We start from the raw sequence: 18,461 nt of genomic DNA on the forward strand, positions 1-18,461 counted from the left end.
TCTGCAAAGAAGCAAGCAATGGAAGAGTTAAAAGGAAAGCATGAGCTGGAAGTGAAAGAATGCAGCCAAGCAATGTACAGCTGGCATCCATACAGACCTAGCCCGAGCTATTCAGTTGGAAAGAGAGGCAATTACCACAAGGACTGCAAAAACTTGTCAGGATTATTCAGAATCAATTAAGTGCCTGTTAACCACAAGCTCCTCAAGGGCTTTCATTCTGCTCGAGGTTGAGCAGAGGCTTAAAACTGGGCAGGTCCCGAGAGGGAGAGAGAAATCCAACCCAGCAGGAGGGGTTCTCGCTGCTGCAGCCGGGCACAAGAAAACCGTGCTTGGCTTGTTGACCCCTTTCAAGCACTGGACCAGCCGAGGGGTCAAGGGCTTGGGAACAGGAACTCCAGGTGGTTCGTGGCCTTGTGATGGGAAAGGAGAAGCTCATTTTCTTAAGGAACCCCAGAGGGACTCATCCCACCTGCAGTCCCCAGCCAAGCCAAATTTCTTGGTGGGAAAACAGAGGACCCCACATGCTCCATCCCAAGGTTGAAGATGCTTCAAAGAGCTAAAATACTGAGTCTGGAGGAGGAAAAACCCCCAGCAAAGAAAAGCAGATGGCATCACCTACCACAAGAACCTCGCTCTAAATAAAAAGCAGCAGGGAAGTGAAACCAAACACCTCTCTGTTGTCTAAAAAGCCCATACCCTCTGGGAGACCAGGGGTGGGAATCTTGGCCTTCCCTCACTGCCCAGCCCCAAAACAAATCCAACACCAACAGGCAGTGTTTTTAAGGGGCTCTGACAAACAATCATGTCTTTCACAGCCAGGAAAATTAGCTGGGAGAGCCCATGGGCTGCAAGGCTTGAAATGAGTCTTATCTCTGCCACAGAAAAGACAAGGATGACTCTGCCCAGCTGAGACCAATGCAAAGCAGAGCCCTTCAGCCCTTGCAGGGACCACCCTTCTCCACCAAAAAAGCTGCTCCAGGTCTGGTTCCTTGCTTTCCTGTTTGAGCTGGAAGCTCTGCAATGGTGAAGTGGATAGAGAACTGGCTGAATGGCAGAACTCAGAGGGTTGTCATCAGCGGTGCTGAGTCTAGTTGGAGGCTGGTAACAAGTGGTGTCCCCCGGGGGTCAGTACTGGGCCCAGTCTTGTTTAACTTCTTCATCAATGACCTGGATGAAGAGTTAGAATGTACCCTCAGCAAGTTTGCTGATGACACCAAACTGGGAGGTGTGGTAGATACACCAGAAGGCTGTGCTGCCATTCAGCGTGACCTGGATAGGCTGGAAAGCTGGGCAGAGAGGAACCTGATGAGGTTCAACAAGGGCAAGGGCAGGGTCCTGCACGTGGGGAGGAACAACCCCATGCACCAGTACAGGCTTGGGGTGGACCTGCTGGAGAGCAGCTCTGTGGAGAGGGACCTGGGTGTCCTGGTGGATGACAGGTTAACCATGAGCCAGCAGTGTGCCCTGGCTGCCAAGAAAGCCAATGGGATCCTGGGGTGCATCAAGAAGAGTGTGGCCAGCAGGACGAGGGAGGTTCTCCTTCCCCTCTACACTGCCCTGGTGAGGCCTCATCTAGAGTACTGTGTCCAGTTCTGGGCTCCCCAGTTCCAGAAAGATGAGGAGCTACTGGAGAGAGTCCAGCGGAGGGCTGTGAGGATGAGGAGGGGACTGGAGCATCTCTCCTACGAGGAGAGGCTGAGGGAGCTGGGCTTGTTCAGCCTGGAGAAGAGAAGGCTGAGAGGGGACCTCAGAAATGCCTCTAAATATCTGCAGGGTAGGTGTCAGGAGGATGGGGCCAGACTCTTTCCAGTGGTGCCCAGTGACAGGACAAGGGGCAATGGGCACAAACTGAGGCACAGGAAGTTCCAGCTGAACATGAGGAAGAACTTCTTCCCTCTGAGGGTGATGGAGCCCTGGCCCAGGCTGCCCAGGGAGGCTGTGGAGTCTCATTCTCTGGAGATATTCAAGACCCGCCTGGACAAGGTCCTGTGCAGCCTGCTGTAGGTGACCCTGCTTCGGCAGGAGGGTTGGACTAGATGACCCACAGAGGTCCCTTTCAACCCCTACTATTCTGTGATTCTGTGATGTGCCAGAGTCTTACCAAGACGGTGATTTTCTCTAGATCTGTTCTTTTCCCAGTCTCACAGACACATTAGGAGAAGTACACATAAGAGTCAGAATTCAGATTGTGATGCTCACCCACAGCATCACAGCAACCATAGAATCTCAGAATGTTCGGGGTTGGCAGGGCCCTCTGGGGGTCATCTAGCCCAACCCTCCTGCCAAAGCAGGGTCACCTACAGCAGGCTGCACAACACCGCGTTCAGGCGGGTCTTGAACATCAACATCCCCGATCCAGCTCCCTGGGCAGCCACTGGTCCAGCTCAACACCAGACCACCCGAGGCAGCCATTTGACTGCACGCAGGTACCTTTAATACTCAGGGGAAAACCCACAAAACAAACAGAAAATCTGTCAAGTCCACCCCCTGCCAAATCCACAAGGGATTTCACAGGGATTAAAGCAACTTTGCTGAACACTCAGTTGCATCAAAAACAAGGTAAGGAAAACCTGATAGCATAATTAAGGGATCTGCTGCATCAGCATACATGACGGCACACCCAGAAGCCCTCAGTAAATATGCTTTCCCCCATCGCCAAGTGGGAAAAGCCCCCACTGGCAGTGAATGCTCTGCCGTGGACCTCAAAAAAAACATTAAATCCCCAGGAATTTACCCTAGGCTTTCAGGCTGCTGGATTATCCGTGGATTATTAATGTTAAATCCTGCCGCCAGGCTTGGTCCCTAGATAGGAGATTAAGAGGCAAGCTGTGAACACCACGGCATGCACAGAGAGGGGTTTGGAAAGATAAAAGAAATCAAAATGCCCGTATTCTTGAGGAGCAAAGCCCTTACCCTCATCTCCCATCCTGCCAGCATCCCAAGCACAGGGTAGGCAAGGAACTCCCCAGTGTCTGTGAGCCACCCTACAGCCTCACCTGCACGAGAGGTGGAAACCTGCTCCCAAGAGCCAGTATCTCCCTTCCTGGCCAGCTTGTACCTTCTCACTCTCATGCAGAGTCCTTCAGCTGAAATATTCTCACTTCCTTCCTTCCCAAACTGTAGCTAGAGCTATGTGGGGTGGGATGTTCTTCTCACTGGCTTCTGCAGCAAGCATCAGTCTCTAGCTCAGGCCTGGACAGCCAACACTGGGCCCTGAGCTAAAAAAACAGCCCCAACCCTCCATCACTCCCTTTATGCAATCAGTTTTCCATTGCCTGGAAGCAAATCCTGCAAACCGTGCGCAGCTGAGCTGTCCCACCTGATCACAGGCACCCCAACCGCTTGGCAAAATTAATTTAAGCCCTCAGAAGGGCATTTTAGTTAGAGAGGGCTTGAAACCCAGTGGTAGGTAGTAGCTGTAAGCCAGCTGGGGACTGTGATCTGAGTAAGTTTCTTGGTTGCTTGCAGTTGTTTGTCTATGCCGTGGGGCAAAGACAGTGCCAGGATTTGGGTGCTTTGAGAAACTTTGCCCTGGTTTTTTTAAACACCTCCAGAGCTGTGGTATGTGATTTAGGTGAATCGCAGGGAACAGGTCCCAGTGGTGAGGTCAAAAAATAAACAGAAGCAAAATCCGTGATGCCCACAAACCACGTCAGAGAGTAACAACACCACACGTGCCTACATCAGCCAAATGAGCAGATAAATATACAGCCGAGGCACTCCCCAGGATTAAATGGTTCGGCTGCTCAGGAGTGCATTTCACTCATTGCTGCCAGAAGAACATGTTCTTAACCCCATCGTGTGCATTTGATGCTGTTGAACGAAAGGAATTGCACAAGTATGCAAACTTGCCTCACTGGGAGTGGGGGAACAGAACAGGGTTGGGTGACACTTGGAGTGACACCTTCATGCCACTGTGCAGTTTCTTCTTTAAACTGTTATGAAGGAACTTTACATAATACAATCCAGGGATGTGGGCAGGAATCTTAAAAATCCTTAGAGCCCATACAAGGAGGGACGCGTGGCCTTCTGGTGACACAGCAGCCTGATGCCCAGGACCCAGCAATCTGCAGGGAGAAGAGATGGAGGAAAGAGCTTTGCTGCATCTCAGAGCCCAAACTTCCAGCACTGAAATTGGCCTGAAATCCAGGTTGGTTGGTGCTATGCTGGAAGGAGCCTCTCTCTTTGCCCTGGAAGCTCAAAGTTAGAAGTGAGGGGGTTTCCCGTCTGGCCTAATGACATCCCAGGAGCTTGTAATGTATCCCCTGTCCTCCAAGCCCACAACATCTGCCTTCCTTGCCTACATCCCCGAGCGAGCAAACACCTTTGTGTTTCCTCCTCACGTAGCTCCACAGTTCCCAGTGAGCCACTTCCTTCCTCGCTTTCTTCCTTGAAATATCTCTTTCCCATAACATCCCTGCACACGTGATTTTGCTGGGTCGGGAGATTGATGCCTGCCTTGCAGAAAGTAACTTCATTTCCTCAAATTCCCCCATTTGACTGCAGATTTCACTCCCACTCTTATATTACGAGTGACCTGATATACACTATCTGGGTCTGTGCAGTCTTGCACCAGGCTGTTCTCATCTGAAATCAGGGCTTCTGCGCTCCACAGCAACCTAAGGTAGACTTCCAGTCTTGGTGTGTGCTCTCTGAGTGGGATTTTCACAGTTTCTGGTGTATGACAATGCCCCCCCACAGCGAGACCTGGCCCCTCTTGGATTCACCGTGCAGCAAATTTACGAGCTCCATCGGACCAGCAAAAACAAACGCGGAGCTCCCCGGGCAGCTCAGTCCCCACCCAGGAGAGAGCAGTACTGTCCACAGGCTGGACTTTGCTGGCAAGGTCTTGGAGGAGCTGCAAATGCTCCTCTCGACTTTTTACAATTCAAGGAAGCACAGCAAATTACACTGACACACCACAGCCAGATCCCATCAACACAGGCATAAATGCAGAAGGAAATCAGTTCAATAGCCCAGATTAAAAAAAAAACAAACCCCAAAACCACAAACAAAAAAGCCCTCAAAAATTCTTTCTACAAAGTAGGGTGGCAGTTCACGCTATTGACAACCCAATCCCTGCACCGCACCCAAAAACCCACACAGAAATCAAGTAACTAACCGCAAACGAAAACATCCCATGCTGCTGAACCCTTATTCTCAGAAGTGGAAGAGCCAGAGGCTTTATGAAACCGATTTTGTGGTTCCCTTACTGTTGCAGCCTTGGCATGGAAGTTGGTGTCTGGGCAGCACTGTAAAGCGGAGAGAGAAAGAGGCACATAGGGAAAAAGGGGATGAAAGGTGAAAGACAGAGAGATGAAAAAGGACAGAAGGAGAGAAGAAAAATGGCACATTCCATTTAAAATTTAAAAAACAATAGATTGTATTTTCTCCTATCTACATGCCTTATGTGAAAATTTTAGGAGCAGTTTTGGAGTCTGTGCTAGCCTTTTCCCAGTGTATGTTGATCACGCAGACCAAAGGAAACCTCTGCAGAATGCAGCATGGTGGAAAGAGCCAATGGCCAACTGTGACGGCTGTTGAGATCTTTTCTTGGGTGACATCCGATCTATTGAACAGTTCTGCTCCTTTCTCTGCTTTTCCCACCTTCCCAGATTCAACGTAAGTCTGTGGCTGGGGTGGGAGAAACTTCCTGAAGCAATGTGTAAAACATAAAAAGCATAAAGGTTTTGTTTGATATGAAAATGATCATCACCAATGCAGCTCTCAGCTAGCAGCTCGGTGGAGGGGACCTTCTGGGACCTCACACCAAGGTCCTAACCTTGTTCCTGATGCTGTCCCAGAACAAAGTAATGTTTTCCAAGCCGGTGTCCAAGTGCCTGTACGGATAATTTTGGGCAGAGGAAAACTGATGGATGCCCATGGCCATTGGGGCAAAGTCATTTTCCCACAGAACTCTTCTCGCCCTCACAGCTCTAGGCCAGCCTCCTTGTTCACCTGCGTCTTCCCTGGAGCCTGTCTAGGGTGGGAACCCAACCTCTTATTAATTGTTCAACTGGTTCTGCACAAACCCCACAGGCCTTTGGGTGCCAAGCGCTGGAAACCTCAGGATGGAGGATGAGGCCACCATGGCTGGGAGTGTTCAGCAACTCTGAGAGTTATGGGACAGGCAGCACCACTACACGACCACACAGCGGCTCTGGTCTGACAGTGAGATTGCTCATGCGGAGCTTCATGGTTTGGGGTCATGCGGAGACTCTGAGTTGAAGACACCTCTGAGCAGTTGCAGCCACCATCTTCCTGGGGCTGCCAGGTCCCAGCTCCATGCTCCACCAAAGCAGAGGCAGAAGGAGTTTCTTACTCAACAATTGATTTTAAAATAACTGTTTGGTTTAATGGATGGGAGGGATTTAATGTAATTTGACATCTCATCTGTCTTTCTCTCTGTGGTTGCTGCACTGCAGCCTGAAACTGATAATTTTTTTTCCTCTGTGGACAACAAAGTTTCTTGCACCGCTTCCTTTATCTGGCTGTACGACCAGGACCATGGCACTGACCTTGGTCTCAGATGAAAGATGCTGTTCTCAGAAGCCAGGCACCCCTTTCTTTCTCCATCAATCCCAGCTGGCTGTTAGAAGGATTTTTGCAATAACCTGCTTTCACCTGTGCACCATTCGTGTGCCTCCTCACCACAGGCACCAGCAGCTCCCCAGCAAAGATGCTGAGATGACAGTCTCTTCTCAAAGGTGAAGTTGCCAGACACACTCCTTGCTTCCCTCCCAGTAAAGATCAGGAGGTAGCAGCCAAAAAAGTCCTGCAGCACAGGTGAGCAGTCAATACACGGATCCGTGCCCACAGCACTGATGGTGAGATAACCCAGGTGTGACAACAGCCCTGGCTCTGCAGTCCCTTACCGCGATGAGCATCTCAGATCCACAGGGCTGCGGAAGACACGGCAGGAGGGGACAGCGAACATTGTGTCCTGACCCACCGGCAGGACCAATTCCTGGCAGTATCTAGCCTAGCTTTTCTTGTTTGTTTTAATCCAGGAGAGTTGCCTAGAGAAAGACATCTGTATTGAGCTCATTCACTTTTCCTTCATGGACTTCAGCTCAATTACTTCTCATTTACATAAAAATGAGGAAAACAATAGTGAAAAGGCTAAGCTTTCAGTTAATGTCGCTGCACTGATGTGAAAGCCACATCCCCAATTTATACCCGCTGGGAGTTCGGGTCATTACATGTGGTTTGCTTTGTAAACACAGCACTGGGTATCCGGAAAAGGGTGAAGCTGTGGTCTCCTGCTCAGCTGTCTCACCTGAAGATGATGTTGCAATCTGATTGATTTTGACTAATGTAATATTCATGCCTGGGTAAGCAGCAAAAATGTTTAGAAGACCTGGTGAGGCCACGGGGTCTATCTCACTTCAAAATCTGCTGGGTCTATGGGTATCCTGGTGTCTGGCTTTATTTGTTTCATGGATTCAAAAGAAAAAGCATTAATTATTTTCCTATAAATGCTTATACAAAATATGCCGTCTCCTGCCCTTGAACTTCAGCACTCAAGAAAGAAAGAATGCTCTGCTTTCTTCACCCCTTATGGCATGATTAAAAGGAGGTCATCTCAGCCCTGTCTCTGACCTGGTACTATGTCGGGATTGGCCATATCTTGTCTATGAAGTCTCTCTGCAGATGCAGAAACCATGGTTTCTCCCTTTCCCTGGTTCTAGACAATCTGGGTCTCATTAACATGTTGTTAGTGAAAGAAAAATTATATTTTCCTGCAAATCACAGGAAGAAAGAATTAAATCCCTGCCTAGGCGCTGTACAGAGATCAGATCTTGCTGGGGTGGAAAGCTTCATGGTCTTCACGTACGTCAGGGTTCTATATGGCCATCAGCAGTGTGTACTGATCCTGCCACGATCCATAGCCCAGCCCCACCAACAGCAGAATCTCGCTGTCTGCCGTGAATAAGACCCTAGGCAAACATTCAGGACTGAACTTGCAAGTATTTGAGATGGGATAAAAAAATAAATTGAAGCCTTCTTCTAACACCAGGCCCAGTTCCTGGCCCACGATCAAGCTCAATTCATTGAAGTCAGTGAAGGAAATCAGGGCTGTATTAATAATTTCTGCTTCAATTAAAACAAGAACAGTAAACACTGCAAGAGCCAGCAGAAATTTTGCATGAATAAGGATTTAGGACTTGGCCTGAAATGCCGGAAAAGGTGTTGATTTTTATTTCCATTTCGCTCCTCTGGGTGAATGTCCTTTTGATGTAAAATGACAATTTGAGAATGTGACTTTTCCTGATGGTCACCTTGCTTTGGGCTCTGCAGCCAGGAGTGGGAGAGAGGTAAGACTTTCCTGGTACATTTATGAAATGCAATTAAAAACATGTCTTGGTTTGCAGTGCAGCAAGAGCTGTGCTGCTGCATCGCATCACGAAGCAGCCTGAAGCTCAAAGGGGTCCTAATCTGCTCCCTCGATGCTCTGCAGCTCGCTGTGAGCCAGCATCTCTCCACACCCCAGCCTGCAAAGGGCAGGAGGAGCCTAACAGTTGACAAACTCAGCTTAGAGGAAGGTGAGCGACCTGTATTTGGTCCTTTCCCTGCCAGCAGGACCCACACCCACAGACCTGCCTGTCTGGGTGTTGCCCGCAAGGGTCAGGACATTCAGGGTGGAAAGGTTCCAGGAGCCAAACTAGTGCTGCGGGGGCTCCAGTTCCCAGGTGAAAAGCTAGCTGAGGTGTTTCTGCCCCTGCTGATCCCGGTGCAAATGTGTCCATACCCTCATCCCCATCTGCTCCGCTTCCCCACGTGTCCTGGCAGCCCTTGGCTGCCATTCCCTCTGCTCCGCGGGAGGCCATGGAGAGGGCCAAATGCACCAGCACATCCATTTATCCAGGCAGCGAGCAGAAAACGTTGACTGAGAAACAAGAAGGTTAGTCATAATACTAGAATTAAGATTTTTTCCTTCTTATCCTTTGGCTTCTTCTAAATGCTTCCCCTAAAGAACTCTTAGAGTTAGTGTCTTCAGTTTTACACCTCCTTTATTGGAAAGAAAACATATTTCAACGAACAGCAGAACTGAGACTAGCCAGGTTTGTACAGTTTTCTCCCAGGACAGTCCTGCTGTGCATTCTCCAGTGTCTAATAAAAAGGGTGTTTGCTGCCCTGTGACGCCTGGGTGCAGGTTGTCCATTCAGCTGTCAGAAGAGTTGTCTGCAGGTGCCTTCTACTCACAGAAAAGAGCAAAAAATGGAATTTCCAGCAAGGTCTGGGCAGCACATGCACCTCCTGCGGCGGATTGGATCCAAGCAGGAAAACTCACTGTTGTTCACGCAATAAATCTTTTATTCTCTGTGGCTCGGAGGTATTTTAGATGGAATGGAGATACCTTAAAGATGTTTATACTTTCCTGAAAGCCAGGGAAGCAAAGATATCTGAGCCATCTAAGTCACTCGAGAAGCAAGTTGTTGTGCAAGAACAGTTCCCTCGCTTGTGAAATGTTCTTCAAAAACACATTACCAGGCCGTTTTTTGCCATCGGGAGGAAGCACGGCGTATCAGCCCTCTGCAGACGCCAACACGCTCTTGATGAGCATTTGCATCTGATCACAGGGGAGGGCTGATGATGCCGTTACACCCCACAGGCTGTGGATTAAAAGGTGAAATATTGCACTTTCCCAACTCAGCTGGTTTTCTACAGGGCTCTTCGCTGCTCCCAAAGCTGCAGCGCATTTCGTGCAAGCTGTAAAGCTACGTTACCGTCAACACCACCAGCCCCAGGAGCACCTGTAGACACCAGCAGAGCTTCAGCAATGCAGTACCAAGCTCTTCAGTTTGCTTGGTCCCCTGTTTCTCTGTTTCCCAGGCATACAGCAGGACGCATGGCTGTGGCACAGCGCAGCAAGGCAAGAAACCTTGGCTCTGCCACCGAGTCGCTGCCTGGCATTAGCAATGGCAGGGTCTGGCTTTGTGCTGTGGACTCCCTCACTGTAAAACCAGAAGGATTATGGTCACTGCAGTGCTAGAAGTCCCTGGGTGAAAGCTGGGCTGTGATATTATTCTTGCTGGAAAGCAACATCTCGCAGCAGTGTTTTGCTCTGCCCCACAGTGAAGACCGGGATACCAGAGCTCCCTTTCAGCAGGACAGCTCACAACACAACACCAACCCGTGTCATCATGGTGTGCAGCAGAAACCCACCGCCCATAGCACAAACATCTCAAAGCGCTGCACAAAAACAAGCGCTGCAATGAACTTTTGCCTCGCCAGATAGAAGGGAGGACCATGAGGCTACGTTAGATTTTTAAGTTGCTCAGAGCTAATCTTACTTGTCCTTCCTTTTAATTAGTCTTCATTAAGCACTGATACATCACAACTCGCTTGCCATGAATAACTATTAATCAAATAGAGTATCAGTTCCAGTTAACTTCCCGTATTAATTCTCTGTCGTTCTCTGCCCTAATAACAGCCTGCATTCGTAACCAGTCCCTGACATAACAAGTTCTTGAGTAATGCTAAGCTCGCAAATCCATACCAGGTAGGCAGGAGCAAGAGCCTACAGACTGGATGTGACCATGTTTTTCAAGGCTCATCAGCACCGCAAGTATATTTAGCCTCACAACCTGCTTTGTGAGGTTGGCTTCGTTTCTGGAAAACCGGACGCTAGAGTGATGCCGTGATGGGCCAAAGTGCCCAAGGAAGTCCAAAAGAAGGATTTTCAGAGGAAAAGGTAGAATCCAAGTCTTCCAGGCTCCAGACTCATGAACTAGGCAGATCTCCACCATCTCTCCCTTGTTAAGAGCAATATCCTCATAAGCATCTATTTTAAAGAGAGGACAAGAATAGAATAAAACAGAAGTACAATAGTTCAGTTGGAAGGGACCTACAATGCTCGTCTAGTCCGACTGGCAGTATTGTTACACACCTTTTGTGGAGGAACATATCCTTATGGGTCCCTTCCAACTTGAGATATTGTATGATTCTATGATATAATTTGAGCAATACGGAATATTTTTCATCAGCCTTTCGTATCAGTTCAGTGGCACTTGCACAGTTCCTCTGGAGGGGAAAAATATTTGGTTTATCATATAGTGGCAGCCTTTGTCAGAGCCAAAAAATGGACCCTCTGTTCTGGTGCTCTGCATCCCTCCAAAATAAAATGGTCCTTTCAACTCCAGCTCTACCCTGGGAGAGTGCTCCTCCCAGCTCACTGTGCTTTAAAATAACTTCAGAGTCTGCTAACGAGAGGAAAAAACCAAAGAGTTATCTTTCCAGCAAACACACCAATGTCACTGACGTGTGGAACAAAAGGCTTTACAGACATCACCCAGGAATGGGCAAATGTGCCCTAAGCAGTGGAAGAAAAAGGAAAGTAGACTTGCTGGGCAATTAGCGGATGGTTTGAAGAACCATGCTCCAGAGAAGAAAATATCATTCCTGTTTGGGGATTAACACCAAGAAGTAAAAAGACATTTCTGTAGAGCTGAGTTGGCCAAAATCCCTGTAATTAGAGCACAGACGGTACTCCAGCTGTGCGCATCGCTTTTTCACACTAGAATTTCTTTCCTGACAGTCATTTCTTGGGGCTGGTTCCCATTTTTTCTGGGTGGGAAATCTGAGCCTGGGGTGTAAAATGCTGGTACTCAGAGGTACCAAGTTGTAGTAAGTCACCTGGAGTTTTGTGCCTCTGGGAGACGCTTCTGCATCCAGTTTTGCCTGGTTATTTAATCACAGCCCCCATCCTGCTTTTCAACACGACCCGACCTCAGCTCCATCTGTAGCTCTACAGAACCCCTCCCTTGCTTTCTCTCCTCTCCATGCTGCAGGTGGTAGAGGTTGGAGAAGAGAGGAGTAACAAACACCTCTAGGGATGGGTCACCTAGTAAGAAAGCACAAGAGAAAGGGAACAGCATTTCATGGCATTGCTTGAGGCTGATTTGTGACCTCCCAAGGGTGGCAAACACTGCATTCCCTGGCTTTAGTAGAGGGGGCAGGGTCTGATGTTCCCTCAGCTGGAACACAAATGAAAAAAAAGCATCAGGTTTCCTAGGACCACAATCCCACCTCCTTCACCAGTGATCCTTCGGCACCCCACACACATATATATATGTTGTCCCCCTGCCTCGCTGTATGGACACAGCAGCTGCGGTAGCGATTTCCTGAATACATTGCAGGCAGGGTCAGTCCTTGCAGCTTCCAGCAATCGCCACTCCATGATGTGGGAACTGCGATCCGTAGCCTTCACCCGGGCTGTCTTTGCAGAATTTCTGGCAACTTTGGTCTTCATCCTCTTTGGCCTAGGCTCTGCTCTGAACTGGCCCTCAGCTTCGGCCCCGAGCATCCTTCAAATCGCACTGGCTTTCGGCTTGGCCATCAGCACGCTGGTCCAAGCCCTGGGACACATCAGCGGAGCCCACATCAACCCGGCAGTGACGGTGGCTTGCCTCATTGGCTCCCAAGTCTCCTTCCTCCGTGCGGTCTTCTACGTGGTGGCCCAGCTCCTGGGGGCTGTTGCAGGCGCTGCCATTTTACACGAGATCACCCCAGCAGATTCCCGGGAAGGTCTGGCCATCAACAAGGTAAGACTTCAGCCCATGGGTGGGCTTGGAAGGGAGCAGGAAAGATTGGGCAGGGCTTTTGGGAAGTCTGAGGGATGTTTCGTGGCCAGCAAAGACTCTCTTTACCCAGTGTTGGGTAGGAAGCCACTGTCAGCTGCAGCACAGCACCATGAGCCTGCAGCACCAAGGGTCCTTCCAGGAGCAGGGATGAAGGCAGGAGTCCAGGCTGCCTCCTCTGCTTTTTAGGATTAAAACCAGAGGTATGATCCAGCTGGCCACACAGACACCTCCCTTAGAAGACAAAGCCACCATCATCTCAGTTTTATCTAGGACTGTATTGCAGAGGAGCTGGATTTGGAGGGGACCAGGTGTTTAGGGAAGGACATGGCCAAAAGCGTCACCTCTCCATTCCTCTTGCCCCAAGCCGTCCCACTTTACACTCTTGGTGTGAGTACAGGCAGCCTTTTCCCCCCTCTGTTACACCATGCTACTATTTACAGGCTGCTGTGCTGTATTCCCAGCAATGCAGATGTTGCACCAGGGTAGGGGGTGTTTTATTTGGTCTAAGTCGCAGCTTTTCATTAGATAGCACTGCTCGTTACGTTGCTTCCCGTTGTGAAGGGGTGGCCGCATCAGATCCAGCTGGTTCATCCCAGTGCCCAGCACACAAGGGTGCCCTGGCCGTGCCACTGCACATGGCCAGAAGCATCACAAGGATCCCAGTCTGGTTTCAGACATGCAGGGAACAAAGAAAACCGGGGAACCTTAGGAAGCCATGAGGGCACTCCCCAGTGATATCACAACCTCCAGCATCCCCGTCCCCATCCATGCACATAATAAAAAGAGGGAAAAGAATTGAAGAATTCAGAGGTTTCACTATCTCCTCTCTTTTCTCCATGCCCTACCTCTCCTCTTCAGGCAGATACAGGCAGCTGTACCTCCTGTGGAGATGCCCATGCTAGGACCAGCATCACCCGAAAGCAAGCCAAGCAGCGAGGGAGGAGGCAGGCAGCGTGTTTTAGGAAGCGGCACACAGAAATCCCCTTTCTTGCAGCAGAGAGGCATTGCCAGGACCCAGCTTCACTGCCAAAGAGATTAAAAGGGTTGAGAAAGGGATTGCAGATTAATCTGAACAAGACTATTTAGACTGATAATAGCCAGGGTTTAATGAACCCGACAAGGCAAGCAGGAGTCTCAAGAGAGACTTTCAAAATGCCCACCTCTGTTGTTGTACAGCTTAAACAACCTGAAAGAGGGAATAGGGTTGTTAACATCTTTTTTCCCCTGTGTGCTGTTCATCTGGTAGCTGCCTGCACAAATTACCCTTTAAAAAAAAAAAGGAGGAATATCAGAGAGAGGAGAGTGAGCAGGATCCAACTCTGGATCTCATCCAGGAGGGCAATTGCTGCCTTTGTGGCGTCACCGAGCGAAGGGGTCTCAAGATCAGCATTTGGGAGGATGCACGGTGTCTGCAGCAGGAGTGGCACGGGGGAAGAAAGGGCAGAGACGTGCCAGGAAGGGCTGGGGGAAGCGATGGCGAAGGGACAACGCAGGCAAGCAGGACTGGCAGCTGCAGATCTGGCTGGCAGCGCTGCCAGGTCCATCCAGATCTGGATGAAAAACCACTGAGGAGCAACGAAGTGTCAGAAAGCAGAGTTGGAGGGGAGGGGGTGCAGCCAGGCACAGCTTCAGATCAAATCTGATAAATTCTTTCAGTCAAAAAAAGTGTGGGAAGGGGAAAGGGATTTTTTTTTTTTTTAATGCCAAAACATTTCTTTTTGACATTTTCAAAATGCAATTTGTAAACTTTTCCAAAAGTTGTTTTGAATTTTAAGTTTGAGGAAAGGAAAAATAAAATCCCAAGGGGGAAAGGAGAGTGCAGGAAAAAATACCCAAAGAAATGCAACTAAATCATTTACTGCCACATCAATCAAATATTAGACAGGGACCCACTTTTCCTTTTACCTGGGGAATTTTTCCTGCTCTTCATATTGCTGCCAAAACACTTATCTATTTCCTGTGTCCTTTTTGGTCCTCCTTGATTTGGGTTTCCCCCTTCACCCCGTTCCCAAAATTCCCCGTCCCTCAGACACTGTTTTTCTCCCCTTCCAGCTGCACAACGAGACGACGACGGGGCAGGCAGTGACCGTCGAGCTCTTCCTCACCTTCCAGCTGGTCCTGTGCATCTTTGCTTCCACTGATGAACGCCGGGAGGACAACCTGGGCTCTCCTGCCCTGTCCATCGGCCTTTCTGTTGCCGTGGGGCATCTCCTTGGGGTGGGTAGAATGGGCTAAACCACAGCACTTTTTAGGTTGGCATTGTGTTTATGCCCAAAGCCTCTTGGTTGTGTGCTCCGGGGTGGTCAGGGAATTTGTAACTCATGTGGTGCCCATGGCTTTCCAGGGGACAGAGAAGAAAAATCCCACCAAAACTATAACAGAGCCATAGCCTGAGCTCAGCTTTTACTGGGCAAGGAAAAACTTAACCTGCTGTGCTCTGCTGCTGCTCAAGTCCCATAGGGAGCTCCCATGGATCAGTGGGGTCTTCGATCCTGGAGTGAACGTGGTGGCAACTGAGTCACTTGAGACCATGATAACGGTGGATTGGGAAGTATTTGGGATGGACACCCAGGGAAATCCCTCCTGGATGACAGACCAAAGCGGTCCCCAACACTCCCTGCATGCAGTAAGCCAGCGATGCTTACACTGCGTGTTCCATCCTTAGCGCTCTGCAAGCCCCTGTGTCTATCAGACTATTCTTCTCCTGTCTGCAGAGGCAAGAAGTAGCAATTTGCTCCATCACTAGACACAGAAGGAGCTTATCCCCGCAGCCCTTGTCACGCTGCAAGGCACGCCAGCCAGCCTGCAGCTGAGCTGCACGATGCTCAGGACACACGTGCTCGCACAGAAGATGGGCAAATACAGACAGCTCATCCATGTTGACTCAGGTGCTGGAAGCTGCTAGCATCCCAGTTGCTGGAACAGGCGTGCTGGAGGGTGAAACAGCAGCTTGGGGAATGATTCGTGCTAGTAACACACCAGGATTTTTAAAAATGTGCTAAAAGGGCTTAATGCTAACAATAAACGTGGTGTTTCTCGGCAGATCCGTTACACCGGCTGCTCCATGAATCCAGCCAGATCTTTTGCCCCTGCTGTGATAGTTGGAGACTTCAGTGACCACTGGGTAAGAAGGTCTATGTGTTGTTTGGGTGGGATGAGCCCCCCAAGCTACCAATATTCCTAGAAACCCACAGAGCCAGCCAGATTCCTGGCATTTCCATGCCAGCTCCCAGCTGGAGGAGAGATGTAGAGATTAGAAAAAGAGGTGGGGCTGCTGGGTGCTTAATTGGCTTATCTAAGTGGGGTGTGTTGCAACAGGAAAAGGGTGTGTGGTTTGTGCACTGTGGCTTAGCAAAAGGAGCAAAACCAATGGTGAGTGGAGCTTTTCGTGCTGGTCCTGGCGACCTTTCCTAGTTCCAGTTGGATCTGGGTACAGGTTTTCCACCAGCTCCTTTGAGGACACACCCAGGCATTTCCATCTCCAAAGAGCATGTTCGGAGCCAGAGCTGTGGTGGTTCAGGTTGACCTGCTCTGAGGTGTCCAGCAGAAGCTGGTAGCCTCCTCCTTTCTATAGCAATGCATCAATGGGTAGGAAGACACTTCTCCAGAGTAACCCAAATCATTAAGCATGTTCATGATGGGCCTCTGATTAATGAAGATCACAAGCTCTCAACAGAGGAGGAAGAACAGAAGAGGATGGTTAGGTATACTTAGGCACAACAGCAATGGATGGGAGTTTAGATCAACAGTGATGGCCAAAGCAGAGCTGGCTTCTGCATTTTACTCCCAATGCACACAGGGTAGGAAGGTAACTAAGCCCCCTGCAATGCTCTTCAGAGAGCCTGGTTCCTCTCCATCCTCCAGACTTAGGCTGGCTTTTGCTCACCCAATTTTTCTTTTTCCCTTTTCCCCAGGTCTTCTGGGTGGGACCCTTGGTTGGTGCGGCAGCAGCCTCCATCATCTACAATTACATCTTCTTCCCCCAAGCCAAAACCTTCTCGGAGAGACTCGCCATTTTCAAAGGTTTTGAGCCAGAGGAGGACTGGGCAGAGCGCGAGGTCCGCCGGCGACAGTCGGTGGAGCTTCATTCCCCACAGACCCTGCCGAGGGGGATGTCTGAGAAGGTGTAGCTGAACCTCCCCCCAGACCAAAAGAGGAGCTGGGGAAAACTCTGGCATCCATTTTAGAGACGGCACTTGTTCAGATGAGCATTTCACCTCTCTCCTCTCCGCCTTCATTTCTGCTGGGGGAACTAAAGTTGACTCATCTCCCAGGGAGATGCACTGTGGTGGCCCAATCCACCTGCTGCCACCCAGCTCTCCCCATGTCCAACGGTTTTCCGATACTGGGGGAAAATGCCATTAAATCAAAACCACCAGTGTAGCAACAGGAACGAGGACACTGAGCTCTTACCCTGGGTCGGCTCCTTCAGCATCCCCCTTGCAGGAGGTAGCGCACCTGCACGAAGAGCTCCGATGTGCTATGGAGAGTGGTTATTACAGCCATTTGCTGGGTGTGGAGGTTGCCACCCGATACCTGGTTGCTGTTGAACTCTACTCACCTGTCTCCCATTTCTTCTCACTGCCCGGCTGTTTACACACACACACAGAGAAGTGGTCGCTCTGTGCCACAGGTATCTCACAAGCTACGAGTTTTGCTGCTGCAAGGAACCAAATTGCCGTTTACCATGCCCCATGGGACACAGATGCCCTTCATTCACATGGAGGCTTTCCTGAGAAGGTGGGACTGGAATTGTGCCCTTGAGTGCCTGCTGACCCCATTGGGGAGCTCTTGCAACTGCTTTCTCCAGTGACAATGAGACACCTCCTGATTTTCAGCCCAAATTCATCCATGGCTTGTTTGTTCTTGGACCAGTGTTGTCCTTTTAGCTTTGATGCTTCATTGCTCTCCCTGGATTTTGCTTTCTTTCCTCTGTTCCTAGTCTGATTCTCAGAGGAGCAACACAAAGCATTTCAGGTGCGATCTGCTCCATCACTTGCTTCCTACAGCCCAGATCTTTTTCATGGCTGCATCACACCAAATCCTCATAACCATCCCACTTCTTTCTTCTGCTATGTCAGGACCTGGTTACGGTCCCCAGCATAGTCAAAGAATTTGGGTTAGTCTTTGGGGTGCAACTTTGCTTGTGCAACCATTAATTTAATCCCATTTCTGTTGCTCAGCCAAAAAGTCATACATTTACGGCATAACATCCTAATGCTTCTTTCTGTCGGTGATGTCTCCTCATCATTGCATCATCACAAAATGTCATCACCACATTCAGGGTTTTTCTGCTAAGGCTGTTAATGGAAATATTCAGTAAGACTGGACCCAGCTGTAAATCATAAGGAACATTACTGTTCATTTTCCTCCTTCTGACTGTTTTGACACGAACCACCACCAAAGGATGCTCTTCTGTTCCTTGCCATCCGCTGTGCTCTGCTTGTATGTCTCCTCCTTCTACTGAATTCATAATTACCTCTGTTCCTCGCTGTGCTCTTCCTCAAGCACAGGCTAATAGCTATTGCTGGAGAGAAAAAGAGTAAACAAAGCTTTGATGTGACCCAGACAAGGTGTTATTCTGGTCTTCATTTCACCACACCAAGTGAGGTTGAGAGCATGGGAACTCCTACATCACCTCCTCTAGCTGTCGTTTGCTGTCCCTGATGCCACGCTGCAAAGCAAGGGGAGAAATGCTATCACAGATACCAAGCTTTATTTGCTGTAGCCAAGGCTCTGTTTTACTCTACTAGTCAATTAAAGCAAATATACCCAGAAGGCTGCTATTGAAGTGCAGCAGTTCTAGCACTGGTTTAATTCCTTCTCTGACACTACAAAAATATTGATTCTGATCCACCACTTTGTTCCTTCAAT

At 49.4% G+C, this 18,461-nt stretch overlaps 1 protein-coding gene across 1 annotated transcript; it reads left to right on the forward strand.

The window, feature by feature from the left end:
• The first annotated feature begins 12,182 nt into the window (after positions 1 to 12,182).
• Positions 12,183 to 16,717, forward strand: AQP2 (aquaporin 2). Its single transcript, XM_009944585.2, has 4 exons — positions 12,183 to 12,548; positions 14,640 to 14,804; positions 15,631 to 15,711; positions 16,502 to 16,717. The coding sequence occupies exons 1-4, from the start codon at positions 12,183 to 12,185 to the stop codon at positions 16,715 to 16,717; spliced, it is 828 nt and encodes a 275-aa protein (XP_009942887.1).
• The last annotated feature ends 1,744 nt before the right edge of the window (positions 16,718 to 18,461 follow it).

This window comes from Opisthocomus hoazin, chromosome 32 (assembly GCF_030867145.1).
Source record: "Opisthocomus hoazin isolate bOpiHoa1 chromosome 32, bOpiHoa1.hap1, whole genome shotgun sequence".
NCBI lineage: Eukaryota > Metazoa > Chordata > Aves > Opisthocomiformes > Opisthocomidae > Opisthocomus > Opisthocomus hoazin.

Bases quoted from the DNA above. Each gene is read 5' to 3' on its own strand.
- AQP2 (XM_009944585.2), top strand. From the start codon at position 12,183: ATGATGTGGGAACTGCGATCCGTAGCCTTCACCCGGGCTGTCTTTGCA. The intron at 14,805-15,630 runs GTGGGTAGAATG...GTTTCTCGGCAG, and splicing joins CCGTGGGGCATCTCCTTGGG to ATCCGTTACACCGGCTGCTC. The intron at 15,712-16,501 runs GTAAGAAGGTCT...CCTTTTCCCCAG, and splicing joins GAGACTTCAGTGACCACTGG to GTCTTCTGGGTGGGACCCTT.